We start from the raw sequence: 14,508 nt of genomic DNA on the forward strand, positions 1-14,508 counted from the left end.
GGAAGGTATGATGTATTTGAACTTATAAACATCTAAGAAATGACCTTAAAATATATGAATCAAAAACTGACAGAACTACAAAATCAAATAGACAAATCTATACACATAGAAGATTTTAACAATAATAATAAGATGTAGGGCGCCTGGGTGGCTCAGTTGGTTAAGCGACTGCCTTCGGCTCAGGTCATGATCCTGGAGTCCCTGGATCGAGTCCCGCATCGGGCTCCCTGCTCGGCAGGGAGCCTGCTTCTCCCTATGACCCTCACCCCTCTCATGTGCTCTCTCTCTCTCTGTCTCAAATAAATAAATAAAATCTTTAAAAAAAAAAAAAAATAATAATAATAATAATAATAAGATGTAACTATTTGAATAACCTGACTAAGGTACCTAGTTTAAGTGGGCATAGAACTCTACACCTGACAACCACACAGCACACACTCTTTCCAAATACTCATAGAACACTGGGCAATACACTCTGGAAAACAGTATGGAGGTTCCTCAAAAAGTTGAAAATAGAGCTACCATATGATCCAGCAATTGCACTACTGGGTATTTACCCCAAAGATACAAATGTAGGATCTGAAGGGGTACATGCACCCCGATGTTTATAGCAGCAATGTCCACAATAGCCAAACTGTGGAAAGAGCCAAGATGTCCATTGACAGACAAATGGATAAAGAAGATGTGGTATATATATACAATGGAATATTATGCAGCCATCAAAAGGAATGAGACCTTGCCATTTGCAATGACGTGGATGGAACTGGAGGGTATTATGCTGAGCGAAATAAGTCAATCAGAGAAAGATATGTATCATATGATCTCACTGATATGAGGAATTCTTAATCTCAGGAAACAAACTGAGGGTTGCTGGAGTGGTGGGGGTGGGAGGGATGGGGTGGCTGGGTGATAGACATTGGGGAGTGTATGTGCTATGGTGAGTGCTGTGAATTGTGCAAGACTTTTGAATCACAGATCTGTATCTCTGAAACAAATAATACATTATATGTTAAAAAAAAAAAGAAGAAGATTGCAGGAAGGGAAGAATGAAGGGGGAAAATCGGAGGGGGAGATGAACCATGAGAGACAATGGACTCTGAAAAACAAACTGAGGGTTCTAGAGGGGAGGGGGGTGGGAGGATGGGTTAGCCTGGTGATGGGTATTAAAGAGGGCACGTTCTGCATGGAGCACTGGGTGTTATACGAAAACAATGAATCATGGAACACTACATCAAAAACTAATGATGTAACGTATGGTGATTAACATAACATTATAATAAAAAAGAAAAAATAAGAAAAAAAAAAGAACCCTGGGCAATAAAGGAAACCTCGAAACACCACATAGAAATAAAGCTAAAATAACACATTCTAATGAAAACTGAAGGGGCACCTGGGTGGCTCAGTTGGTTGAGCATCTGCCTTTGGCTCAGGTCATGATCTCAGGGTCCTGGGATCGAGCCCTGAGTCAGGCTCTCTGCTCAACAGGGAGTCTGCTTCTCTCTCTCCCTCTCTTCTCTCTCTCTCTCTCTCTCTAATAAATAATTAAAATCTTTAAAAACAATTAAAGTTGCTTATACTTTAGCTCAGAAGAATATCATATTCTTCCAAGTAGCATACAAGTGCCTAAAGCATGGCAGAGAGAGTCAGGAGATGCTACTTCCAACTTGAGGAACATGGCATTTGCATGGAGCTTTAAAGGACTGAGGCTTTTCAACTTAGAGACACAAACTTGAAGACATGTTTGGATAATACTAAATAGAATGATATGGAGAAATACTGGATATATGAAGGAAATAGAAGGATGTACCACCAGAAAGGCACTGAGGAATCAGCCCATTGCAAAAAGTGGATCATCAAACTATAAAGACAGGGTATGCTCTAACAGAGTTTATCACATACATAAACTACAAAGTTTAGTTGAAGCTTCTGTAATTTGAAAGAAGCGACAGGTACTTGAGAAATGATATGACAAGAATACAGGAAACTATAAAAATTGCTGAGAAACATTAGAAATTGGAAAACATTTGTTAAAGTAATTCTGCCTAAGAGTGTATATCTCAGGTTGTCTTTACAACTTTTAACAAACAAACACAACTCTAGACTGAATCTAAGTTGAATCATTTCTGAAAATCAAAACTGTCAAGACAGAAAGCTGGAAACGTGAGAAGTTCTAGGTGAATGACAGATCTGTGTCACCCTTGGTAAACCCAACCTGCACTCCCCAGGAAACAGAGAATTGACTGTACTTTCTGCGGACTTTGGACAATAGGTTTCCCACCTATGTTCACTCTGTTTAAGACCCTTGATGAGTAGTCCTTCAAAGTCATTTCTGAAGCTTTTTTTCCTTTTGTCCGAGGACTTCAGACTGGCAGCTCATGAAGGCTGATCTTTAGTTCTACGGATGACTCTATTATCAGCTTCCAGCTCAGACTCCTAGGTTCACTATGCAACTGGCTGCTTGAAGAGCCATAAAATTGCTATTGCACAGTTTAGTGACTCCTAACATTTGTCATGACACTGATTGCAAAAGTATTCTGACTCACTGAATTTTTGTAATAAAAAGTGGCCACTGTATCTATATGCATACTATATAGAAGTTGTCTAGACAAACTGAAATTTTCACATGTTCTTCTGGATATTTTCCTCCACATTTGTGGCTGGAGGTTATTTAAGCCTACCCTTCCCTAAAACAAGTTTGCAATTCTCTTCTATTTTCTTTTCAGGCCTTCTGAGGAATTCTCTTTCCCAGGGCCCAAAAAGGGCCATATCATATCATTTCCATACCATTCTATTATCTACTTGATGTATCTATGGAGACACTTTTTAAACAGAACATAATGTACTCCTGGATCTTCTCACGTGTAGCAACGTTAGGGCTACTCTGAACAGGTTGATTAGTTTCATATGTAACAAAAAATAATGCTGAATTCAACTGCACTAATATTTCTTGTTAATGAATATTTCCTGAAAAGCTAAAATTTACTATTTGCCAATAAATTTTAGTTTAACCTCAACTTTTAGACAATATGTTTAATACATCTTTTTAAATTTCTACTCAAGAAATGATAATAATGAATACTTATAAGTAGCTGCTAACAAATTAGAAATATAAATCTTCAACATACATATGAAATATGTAAAGCTATAACTGACCTCACTATATTATTCTAATTAAAGTAATTTTTATCAAAGAATATATAAAATTGTGAACAGGGAAATTATATATATATAATATATATAACATATATATATATATATATTTCTCCATTTGAAGAGATGATCCAAATTTACTTATGTAAAAACTTGTCATCACTGACGACATTTTTATGTAACACAGAAATAGCCATTTTTCTATTCATCAAAAGTGATTCATCAAACATATTAAAATGTTTCTTTTAACTTGATTCATTTATATTTTTTGCCTTAAGTTAATGGATTTTAAACTTCCTCCTCTCCTTTTTCCACTATATTCATGGTTTTTAACCACAAACTCAGACTGATAACCAAAAATTCAAATTCCCATGTTTTGGTTGATTCTTAAGGACAAAGACTGATAACATATTAGATCAACAGGTAAGCCATATAAAAAGTAAGACAAGACCGTGGAAAATAAAATACAGTCAATATGCAATTATCTAATCAACCCATTTGTATATATATTGCAAGACCTTTTTTTCCTGCTTATTTTTCTATTCCTCAAACAATTCTTAGTTCTCTCAGGACTTTCCATATAAATACCCTGCTCTCCACTTCATTTTGCTGAACCTATTTCATGAATGCAGATATTAAATACCTTTGTTTAGTTTAAGTTTTATGGTCTGTTTCAGTTAGGCCCAACATAGATTGACTGAAAAAAAGGGGAGGAAGGGGGGGTGTTGACTCATATACATGGCCAGTTCAGTAGATTTGGCTTCAGATAAAGCTTTAGGGCTCAAATGATGTGGAGAAGATTTTCTCTCTCTTTCCCACCCCCACCCATTATTCACTTGTACCTTCCTTGTGTTGGTCCATTTTCAGGTAGGCTATACTCTCAAGGTCCCAAAAAAGTTACCAAGAGATCCCGGGGCTACAGTCTTTTTTTGTTCAGCTATAGTGTTAAAGTGAGTCATTGCTCAAATAAATTCCAGAAACTGAGTCTTGGTCCTGTTTGGCCAAGATCATCCTTGAAGCAACCATTATAATATGGTTGATGTGATATGCCAATAGACTTGAGCTAAGGAGGATCTATTTCTAGAGCTTGGGGTGTGGCCAAACATATTCATACTATATTGCTGGGAAATGTTGGCAACAGTTCAAAGAGGGGGAGGGGCAAATGGATGCTAAGAAAGCAAATATGATAGGCGAATTCCACTATGCTCTTGTCTGGATTGTGGAGAATTTGGATTTGTTATATACAAAGGATTAAATGGGTACAATAAATAATTAGTTGATTTGTACATGCATTTTTAATGTACTCCTGCCTAACTTCTCTGTGAAGATTTTCCTATACTGAGGCTCAAGACAAAGAAAATTCCACAATAAGATATAATTGTAATATGCTTCAAATTAATTTTTTATTCTATAAACTATAAGCATTGCTCTTATTGCCCCCAAATATAGCACTTCATTCTGTATCCTTTCCATGTCCCATCCTGATATATATCACAATGAGCAAATAATATGTTCATGTGTTTATGAGAAAACATAAAAGTTAATTAATTATCGTGGCTGTATCATAAGTATTATTATCCAAAACACTGTGGGTAGAAGCTTGTTACCCTACATTTAAGACTAGTTTAAATTTAACAACTCACAACTCACTCAGACTGCTCCATCACTATTTGGGAAATCTAAATGTACTTAAAAAGATGATGAAAGGAGTACCCCTTATTTCATTATAACATGAAATATCTACATCTACAAATTTTTCTAAAAACAATAATAGCTACTATATCCATGAGGAAAACTTGATATGGCATAATTCCTTACAAAAGCAGACCTATCCTGTTGCTTTTTTAACAGTGTTTTCCTTAGAACTAAAGTATTATCATAGTGTTTTTACATATTTTAACAAATAGAGCCCACAATCAATTTGTAGGGCTCAGAATAAAAGACAATAAAAAATGAAAAAACAAAACAAAACAAAACAAAAAGATCCTCAAAGACTTCTTCCTTCCTGCTTTGAGGACCTAGACTTATCAGTGTTTTCTATATTTCCTACCTGCTCAATCAATAATCAGTTTAGGAGGCACTCAAATGATAGGGCTTTGAAAAGTGTATGCGTGTCTCTAACAGAGGGCAATCCTGTATGTATCAGGTTTGGGGTTTCTTTTTAGGTGTCTTCAAAACATTTTTTTTTTTTTTTTTAATGCTTTTGTTGTCAAGAGAAAAGCAGATGAGATAAAACATGGGTCGTTGAGCCTCCAGGTCTGGACACAGAAACAGAGTCCTCACGTTGAATTTTACAATGACTAGATACAAATTTAACAATATGTAAAGAGAGTCTCTTCTTTAGAACACTAATGCTGAGGCTGGAGGCAGAAATAATATGCAGCCCGTGGCTTGCACCCCACCGCAGGTAGCTTAACTACTTCAGTTTTATACAGTGTGTTCCAACAAGGCCTGACAAACTGCACTGAGGTGCAAGAAGCATCTCTCAGGCGATGATGCGTAAAGACAGGGATTTTTTAAGTCAATCGCAGGAATTAGGCTTTAATGCTTTCTACTAAAAGACTTCATACCCCAGATAGCTGACTGCTATCCACTGAATCTTGGCAGCCCACAAGACTGCTGAAGCTGAAACGAGGAAGCTATGTTAAGCAGATTTTCGTGAATGTACAAAATGCTTTATTTGTAAAGCTGCTTTTCTTTGTTGCAGTTTAAAATGCTTTTTGCTTCCCCCCTCTTTTTTTTGATCTCTCAGTTTGATCAACTCTCAGTCTTTATCAAAATTACTTTCCAGAAATGTCCCTTAAAGAGCCACAGGAGAGAAATAAATGCTCACCTCATCAAAAAATAAACTTTTTTTTTTTTAAGGAATAATTCAAAACATGTCAATTTAAGAGATTACAAATGATCATGGTCCTTACAAAAACTACACAATACACAGAAAGACATGAAATACTTTACCATTATCTGGAAGTTCTAGAGGGCTACAGACACCGTTTTTGGTTCTGCTGTTTGGTGAAGAGATCAGTTTCTCAGCGAGAGATGCCGAGATGGGCTGAACTAGCAGAGACGTGAGGTTTGATCGGTTTTGCCTAAAGCTTCCATCTGGATCAAAAAGAGAAGGGAACAGAATCCTTAGCAAACGGAAATTAAAAACACTTGAAGAGACGTTTTTTGTAATGAGTATTTAAAATATGAACCATATGTTTATCTTAGTTCATTTGTTTATACCTTAGTTATACTCTACTTATTAAAGATGATTTGAGGTACTTCAGTCCAAATACTATTATGTATCCTAGTTAATAATGGCAGATTATACACATGCATCTACCTCCATTCTCCCATAGAACTCCACTGAAATGACAATAAAGGAATAAAAAAGCATAAATCCACAGGGGCTGACCAAAGAGAAGGGACAGTAGCAATAAGATTTTAAAAGCTAGAAAGCAGATGCGTAAGTGTCAACTGATGTAACAGACCCAAGGAGACCAAAACCTAAGCCAGCAGAGGGTAAGCTGAGAAGCAATGCAGTTTGTACCACAGAAGCCAGAAAGGCCTAGGAATTGGCCACAGCGCCTACCTATTAAAACATGGGTAAAGGAGGGCGCCTGGGTGGCTCAGTCGGTCAAGCGGCTGCCTTCAGCTTAGGTCATGATCCCAGGGTCCTGGGATCAAGTCCCACATTGGGCTCCCTGCTCAGCGGGGAGTCTGCTTCTCCCTCTCCCACTCCCCCGTGCTCATGATCTCTCTCTCTCTGTGTCTCAAATAAATAAATAAAACCTTTAAAAAAACCATATGAGTAAAGGAGGGGGAAACAGGAGAATTTGATGAAATTCTAATCGTGAAGGTATCTCTCCTCCTGAAGTGGTCATTCATGCCTTCAATCAAAAGAGTGCCTATTCCTCCCCCCACTCCCTCAGAAAAGTGAAAGGGGATGCTGAACAGGGAGGAAGACACCAGACACAGTGAAGGGGGGCGGTATCTCATATTTAAAATGGGATGGTCTTATAATTGCAGAGACTTGTCAAATGTTTTACTGTCTTGGTGCCCAGAATCCTTCCTTCCAGGTAGGGCAATAGGAAGTTCACTTGTAGTAAATAACCAGGTCAATGGAGACTATATAAAAATACTGAAAATCTGGAAGTCCACCAATAAAACACCTCACCAGAGACATCCTCTGTTAAAGTCCATCAGTCAATAAACCCCATCCTTATACAGAATTTCAAATCAACTCAATTTTGCCATTCTTAAGTAGGCACCCTCCGCCAAGGACAATCCTAGAAGGCACACATGCATCAGAGCTTGTGAGGAGAAGAGTAAGGGGGTCAGGAGGCTCGGGGAAGGAGGTCTCCAGGAAGACAAGGAAAATTGAAAAACCAGATGTGTGCTAATGTATTGAGAGAATATTGACAGTAGAACTCAGAGAGTTAGCATGTGAGGAGCTTCCAGATACATAGAAAAATAAGAAATCTAACCATCAGACAACCTTTAGCTTCAGAGGGAGCAAAAAGTTGTTCAAGAAAGAAGTGTAATCATCATACAATGTAATAATATTTACATAGTCAAAATCATATAAATAATGACTAACACACACACAAAATGATACTCTTGGAAAAAAAAAGAAAAGGGCAAAAGTCAGGGGTGATGGCCTATGAAGACTTGTGAAAGCAAACTAAATCTTTATCTTCCATACTGGTAATGAATAAAACTGAAAAAATGAATTCAACTGATAAATATGTTTTGAGAGACAGAGAGGTAAATATAAAATGTAGGGAACAACTAAAACTACTGAAAGAAACTGAGTGTTTGCCTTTGGGTGAGAAAGGAAAGAGAAAACATAGGGAAGGAGGGGAGAAGATGAGATTTTTGTAAACTAACTTTGTAGAATTATTTGAATATATTTATCTGTAACTTTGAGAAAAATAAAAATAAGGAGAGAAAACTATGTGACAGAAGTAAAAGAAAAATCCACAAGTACTCAGAGTAAAGAGGATGGAGAGAATAAACTAAACTGCGCTTAAGAACTAAAAAATATGTATTCAGTTGATATATTTATACTGACTCAGAGAGGAAATACACAATGGAATGACTCTCTCTAGCAGCCAAAATGTCTGTGAACACAGAGCTTTATTTTTCAGAATTTTTATTAGGGAAAATGATTGCCAAAGGTTTTCTCAGAATTTAATTTGATAGGACTGCAGGGGGTGCAGAGCTCAACCATACTGGTATCCAGGCTCCAGGAGGCAGATTATAAATGAGAAAATATGTTACAGAAGTGTTTCCTTAATTTATCATCTTAAAAACCACAAGGCTAAAAAAAAAAAAAAAAAAAATGATATTTAGCTTAGGCCTATGGCAGCCATAGCAGTCCTAACTTTGAAGAAAAAATAACAAAGATTCAAGCTCAAGGGGCGCCTGGGTGGCTCAGTCGTTAGGCGTCTGCCTTCGGCTCAGGTCATGATCTCAGGGTCCTAGGATCGAGCCCCGCATCAGGCTCCCTGCTCCGCAGGAAGCCTGCTTCTCTCTCCCACTCCCCCTGCCTGTGTTCCCTCTCTCGCTGTGTCTCTCTCTGTCAAATAATTAAAATCTTTAAAAAAAAAAAAAAAAAAAAAAAGATTCAAGCTCAGGATCAGGTTTGTGATGTAAACACAGTGCCGGTTACATAATCCGGGAACCCTTTTTATATGGATAGATGACAGTGCATTTTGACCACAGTGTAGTTCATTGCTTCCTAGCAATGTTCATGTCATAGGACCAAGAGTGGCCGTATAATTTGCAGGGCCCAGAGCAAAATGACAATGTGGGACTCCCTGTTCAAAAAGCATGAAGAATCTCAAGATGGTAACAGCAGAGCATTAAATCAAGCGTGGGCCCTTCTGAGTGGGGGCCGGTGCCACTGTGCACACTGCATGGCCGTGAGCCAGGCCCTGCAGGGCTCATACAGCACACGAAGCCATTCAGTGCACTGAGACAACCTGAAGGGAATGCTCACACCTCAAGGAAGCTACTGTCAGCCTCAGGTGACCAGCCCTGAGTCTCTGTGCTCTAGGTCGCACCCGGGGCCATAGTGGTTTATATCCAAGGCATAGATGGCGCCCCTCAGCACATCCGCTGGGAAGCCCCGACATAGCCCTCTTACTCTGGTTCCCCAGAATGGATTTTCTCCGTCGGCCATTACCTTCAGGATTTCTAGCGTACATGGGACAGTGAAACAGTATTTATGAGAAATGTGCGATCTGTGATTTTGGTCTTTTCATGGACGTTAGGTGCTGACACATTACCAACACAAAACGAAACTTTTTAAAATGCTACATGATCTCACCCCTCCCCAGATCGAATGCCCAACTCTTTGGTTTGCCATTCAAGGCTCTTCACAATCTCAGACCTTATATTTTGAACGTTATTTCCGATCGTTCGTCTCCACACATTTTATGCTAACCGTTACGCTGTCCACCCATGTATTCTGCGCTGTACGTCCTCCAGGTTGTTGCTGCAGCCGTTCCTTGCGCTTTACTGGCTATTCTCACGCATCACACTATCTGAACTTTACACTTTCTCTAAAACCCAACTCAAAAGTCACTTTCTACAAGAAGCTTTCTCTGTTGCCCTCATCTCTCTATGTGATATTTCTGAACTTCTTTGTAGTGTTTGTCATTTCTAATTAACATTATCATTACATTTCATACTTATCACTTTATCACTTTGTTTCTCCTCTTTAAACTCTTAAATTCCTTGAAGTCTTCTTCATTACTGCATAACACACAATGCCTAACACAAGGCCAGGGACACAACAGGATCAGCAATTCTTTAAAAAATAGTTTCAATGCCACTATCTCACTGGTTTTCTGAATGCCTTGAAGATGGAACAAGGGTACAACTAAAGAATAAATCATAATTTTATTAATCCTATGCTTGCTATACATTTGTGCTTTTTCTCCAGCTAACTGCCTCCCACAGCAGACATATTACATAGACTCTCAAAACCCATCTATCCCCATCAACTCACTGGTTAACCTTGCTGTAAACTTACCTTTTGCATGTAAAAAAAAGACTATCTCCCCCCCCTCATTCTTCCCCTCCCGCTATCATGGAACACTACATCAAAAATTAATGATGTAATGTATGGTGATTAACATAACAATAAAAAATTTTTAAAAAGACTATCTCTATAAATAAAATAATCTGATATGTATTTATCTGTTAATGAAAAAATCAATAACTGCATTTCCTTTTTCTCTATAATGCTCTATCAGGCATATGAAGCAATATATTTAAGAGTTAAATATGAGTGAACCCTAAACCCTAATTGAACGTATTTAAATCTTTGATTTTTTTTTTCTGCATGACTAATAGACTTGCATTAGTTTTGAAATATCTGAAGTGGTTCATTAATTTTTCACCTTCAGCTTAATGGAAGTTTGACAAACAGTTCACTTCTGAGAGCAGATAGTAAAAGCAGGACTTTATAGTATACTAAGATTAAATTATGGACAAATGTTATTTTTTTTACTCGTTTATTGAAGAGCTGAGAATTTTATTTTCTTACATTATGAAGAGGCTTTGGATAAAACCAAATAATATACCATTTTTATTCATTTATATTTTAAAACACATTTATGAACTATAAGGTATGTGTTGAAAATCAGGCAGATTGTGTGCCTGATGGAAAGGGCACCATACAGAAAAGATGTTGACATTACCTCCTAGCACTCCAGCTTTTATTTTTATTTTTTTAAAGATTTAATTAGTTTGAGAGAGAGAGGGAGAAGGAGAGCACAGGAGGGGGGAGGGGCAGAGGGGGGAGGGGCAGAGGCTCCCTCCCTGAGCAGGGAGTCAGATGTGGGGCTGGATCCCAGGACCCCAGGATCATGACCTGAATCAAAGGGAGACGCTTAACCGACTGAGCCACCCAGCCCCGGGACTCCAACTTTTAGATTATAGCATAGATATCATGCCCAGTTCATTGTTTATGCTCAGTAAAGACTGACACTAACTTTTTTTTTTACTAGATAGGTAGTTCTCTCTTCACCTTATGCACTCCTTGCAATCCAGATAAAGATCCAAATCAATCCATGCCATCAATAATCCAATCCCTGACACAAGGCCACATGCATGTAGTAGAAAGAGGAAAAAGGACATAGAGTTCCAAGTCTGACTTTATCACTGACTGACTCTGTGAAATGTAATGTATAGACAATTTCACTATGCCAGTGTTGTCATCCCATCTACTATACCTGAATAACCAAGGTGACACTGAATGGCCTTCATTATTCTGACTTCGTGAAATAAAAAGTGCATTACCTTAGAGGCTGACAGCCTGAACCACAGTGGATGAAACTTAGAAGAAATGAGGTCAAAAATAAGTGAAAAGGTTTTCTAATTGTACATATTTAGTAGGCTTTGCATTATGCTTTTTCAAATTGTTGATGCCCACTTCAATCATATCTGGTTAGGTGTATACAGAAAACATGAACACTCTGTTATCTGCCAGCTACTCTTTTTGTATGGCAAGATGGAATTCTTTTAAACTCAACTGAAGAAGTGTAGGTAGCAAGCACTGATTACCCAAAGAATATTAAAATAAATAAATAAATAAGCCTTCAGAAACCAGAAATCTTAGACACTGGGATCATCAGATTAATGCACCAAGAAGTAAAATAAGGTAAAAAAAATAATAATAATAATGCTGGTAAATAAAGCAAGAGGAGCCTTGTATGGATTAGTGATGATAATGTGCTGCCATTGGAGAGGATAGTACAGTTTCCAAGCTGAGGACTGTAACTCAACCCTCAGCGCCTGTGTGTGTAAACCTAAGATCCTGCTACATGATATAAGCATAGATCTTATAGACTCTTTTTATTCAATGTGTGTAGTCCTTGGACAAGCAGCAGGGGCATAATTTAGGAACTCATTAGCAATGCAGAATCTGAAACTCCACCCCAGACCTTCTGAATCTGAATCGGTAGTTTAACGAGATCCCCAGGTGATTCACAGGCACATTAGATAAGCACTGGCCTAAATCATTGTATATTTTTCCACAGCACAATTTACATAATTTTCACAGCAAAGAAGATATAAAAAGCAGGATGAAGAAGATAAAAAATAATAGCCTGTGTTTGCTCACCTTCCCCCAAATTAAAGATGACACAGCCTTTAACTGTATCAATAAACCCAAAATCAACAGTTTTTCTCAGAGGCTCTTTCAAAATGGGAAACAAGGCCGCTCGTATGCTATCGCTAAATAACAAGTTGAAATTGGACTCAGAACACTTCTTTTTGTTTTTGTCCTTTCTCCAAAGATAAATTTGGTGACTCGAGATCAGAATTACATTTACAACACTTTATTTCAGCCATGAATAAATATTACAATAGCTAACTGATTTGACTTCTTTTTTTTTTCCCTTGGTTTTCAAGTATTATAATTCATTATAGTAGAAGACTGACAAACCTAAAATGTAAATACTTCCCACTTGCCAGCGAACCAAGCAATCAGAGAGCTTAAAAAGCAAAGATTTTTAAAAAGACATTTTGTGCTGCACTTTTATAAAAAGACACAAATAGCAAATGAACAAGTTGCTATCAGTGATGTTATCCCAGAATACCTGATTTGACTTTCTCCAGGGAACTGCCACTTTGACAGAAATCAGACCATTAAATAACTGGCGCAAATGTTTTTTTCATTTTTATTTTAGCTCACTAAATTTACAGTTATTTTCCAGAAATGACCAGTGCGCTAAATTGGCTAGTCATTTTGATGTCCTTGTAGATACAGCTGATCCTTTATAATTTCAGCATTTCATAACCTGCTGGTTATGAATAGCACCATCCTCCCTCAAGCTAGTCAAATTCAGTACTGTGTTGTTCAGGTTATTATTAAAAATGAAATCATTAACACTTAAAAATGCTTTGTGCTATGCAGTCTTCTTGGAGCTCATCTGTGTTCTCTGTGTCTGTGTGTGTGTATATATACATACACACACACACACACATACACACATGTATTTATTTTTGCCATATAGGATGTTTTTATTGATGATTATTTTCGTAACTAAAATGAATTATTATTTCTTTAATTTACATCATATTTCCTGCCTGCCCTCAAACTAATATAAATTGTAGGTCTAAAAACTGGCCAATGTTGGGGCGCCTGGGTGGCGCAGAAGGTTAAGAGCCTGACTCTTGATTTTGGCTCCGGTCATGATCCCAGGGTTGTGAGATCAAGCCCCAAATCAGGCTCTGCACTGGGCTTGGAGCCTGCTTAATATTCTCTCTCTCCCTCCTCCCACTCCCCTCCCCCAGCTCCCTCACTAAAAAAAAAAAAAGCTGGCCAATGCCAGGTACCCAACTCTTATATGTCACTTACTCTGGGAAGCTTAGTTCTTGCATATGCCCCCATATAAATCCTTGTTTAGACATTTAGTAAACACTGCTTTTTTCTAATTTCCTTTTTATTTTCTGCTCACTGACCAGAGTGTAAGCTTCTTGGGGACTGATTCACTGCTATATTCCCATGCCTTAGCCCACTACACAGTAAAAAGCAGCATCATTTGGATGAATGATCAGACCAATGTTCAAGTGAATAATTTTGTTCTGTCTAATCATAAACCTAAAACCCATGACTCATGATATAAAATTTGCAATCACAAAATCCTAAAACTGAAGACACAGATGGTCTCATTCCTCATTTCATTGGTCCTCTCTTAAGCTAAGCATCTCGCCATATTCCATAGTAATTATTACAATATTTTCATGCTTAACTCATGTGTTGTAAAAAGTCACAAAGGGAATAGGAAGTAACACACTCATTTATAAAGCAAAGTGTCTGTATAATCTGAAATTAAAAGAGCATACAGCTATGTAGAGTACAATTTTACTTAAAAAAATAGCATACAAGAAAAATCTGTTAATATTGTTAATATTTATATTAGTATTTGTTAATTTAATTTGGACTCTCTTTTTCCAGTTAGCTTACTCAAAGGTATTGATAATGAATATGAAGGAGCTAGACAACTTTTCCCATTCCTAAAGACACTTTTCTTTACTGTTTGGATATAGAAATTCAAGATTTGTATTGTAAAGTGAAATTATTTGGAACAAAGGACATTAAAATATAAATTACCATCATTTTCTCACCTCAAACAAATATGCTTGGATCATCTGCATATTTGTGGCTATGCAACAAACATTCAATTAAGGAAGAGTTTTTACTATTGTACTAAAAAGTTTTGATTAATATGCAGTTAAGTGAGGTGATATGCTTCATTTTGGCCAGTGTACAGGACATAAGCATAATATTTAATTAAATTGTTAGTTGAAATCTGGTGTGTCCTGTAATTGAATTTATTATTATTTAGAGAATTA

The 14,508-nt window shown here is 37.3% G+C and overlaps 1 protein-coding gene across 1 annotated transcript in view; it reads right to left on the bottom strand.

Annotated features, from left to right (window-relative positions):
• Window positions 1-14,508, bottom strand: part of NAALADL2 (N-acetylated alpha-linked acidic dipeptidase like 2) — a 1,292,620-nt gene that overhangs the window by 324,925 nt on the left and 953,187 nt on the right. The window contains exon 8 of the mRNA XM_032407181.1: window positions 6,109-6,252. Coding sequence (XP_032263072.1) covers window positions 6,109-6,252 — 144 coding nt within the window. The remainder of the gene's footprint in view (window positions 1-6,108; window positions 6,253-14,508) is intronic.

Source organism: Phoca vitulina, unplaced genomic scaffold (genome assembly GCF_004348235.1).
Source record: "Phoca vitulina isolate PV1807 unplaced genomic scaffold, GSC_HSeal_1.0 scaffold8, whole genome shotgun sequence".
In the NCBI taxonomy this organism is placed as follows: domain Eukaryota; kingdom Metazoa; phylum Chordata; class Mammalia; order Carnivora; family Phocidae; genus Phoca; species Phoca vitulina.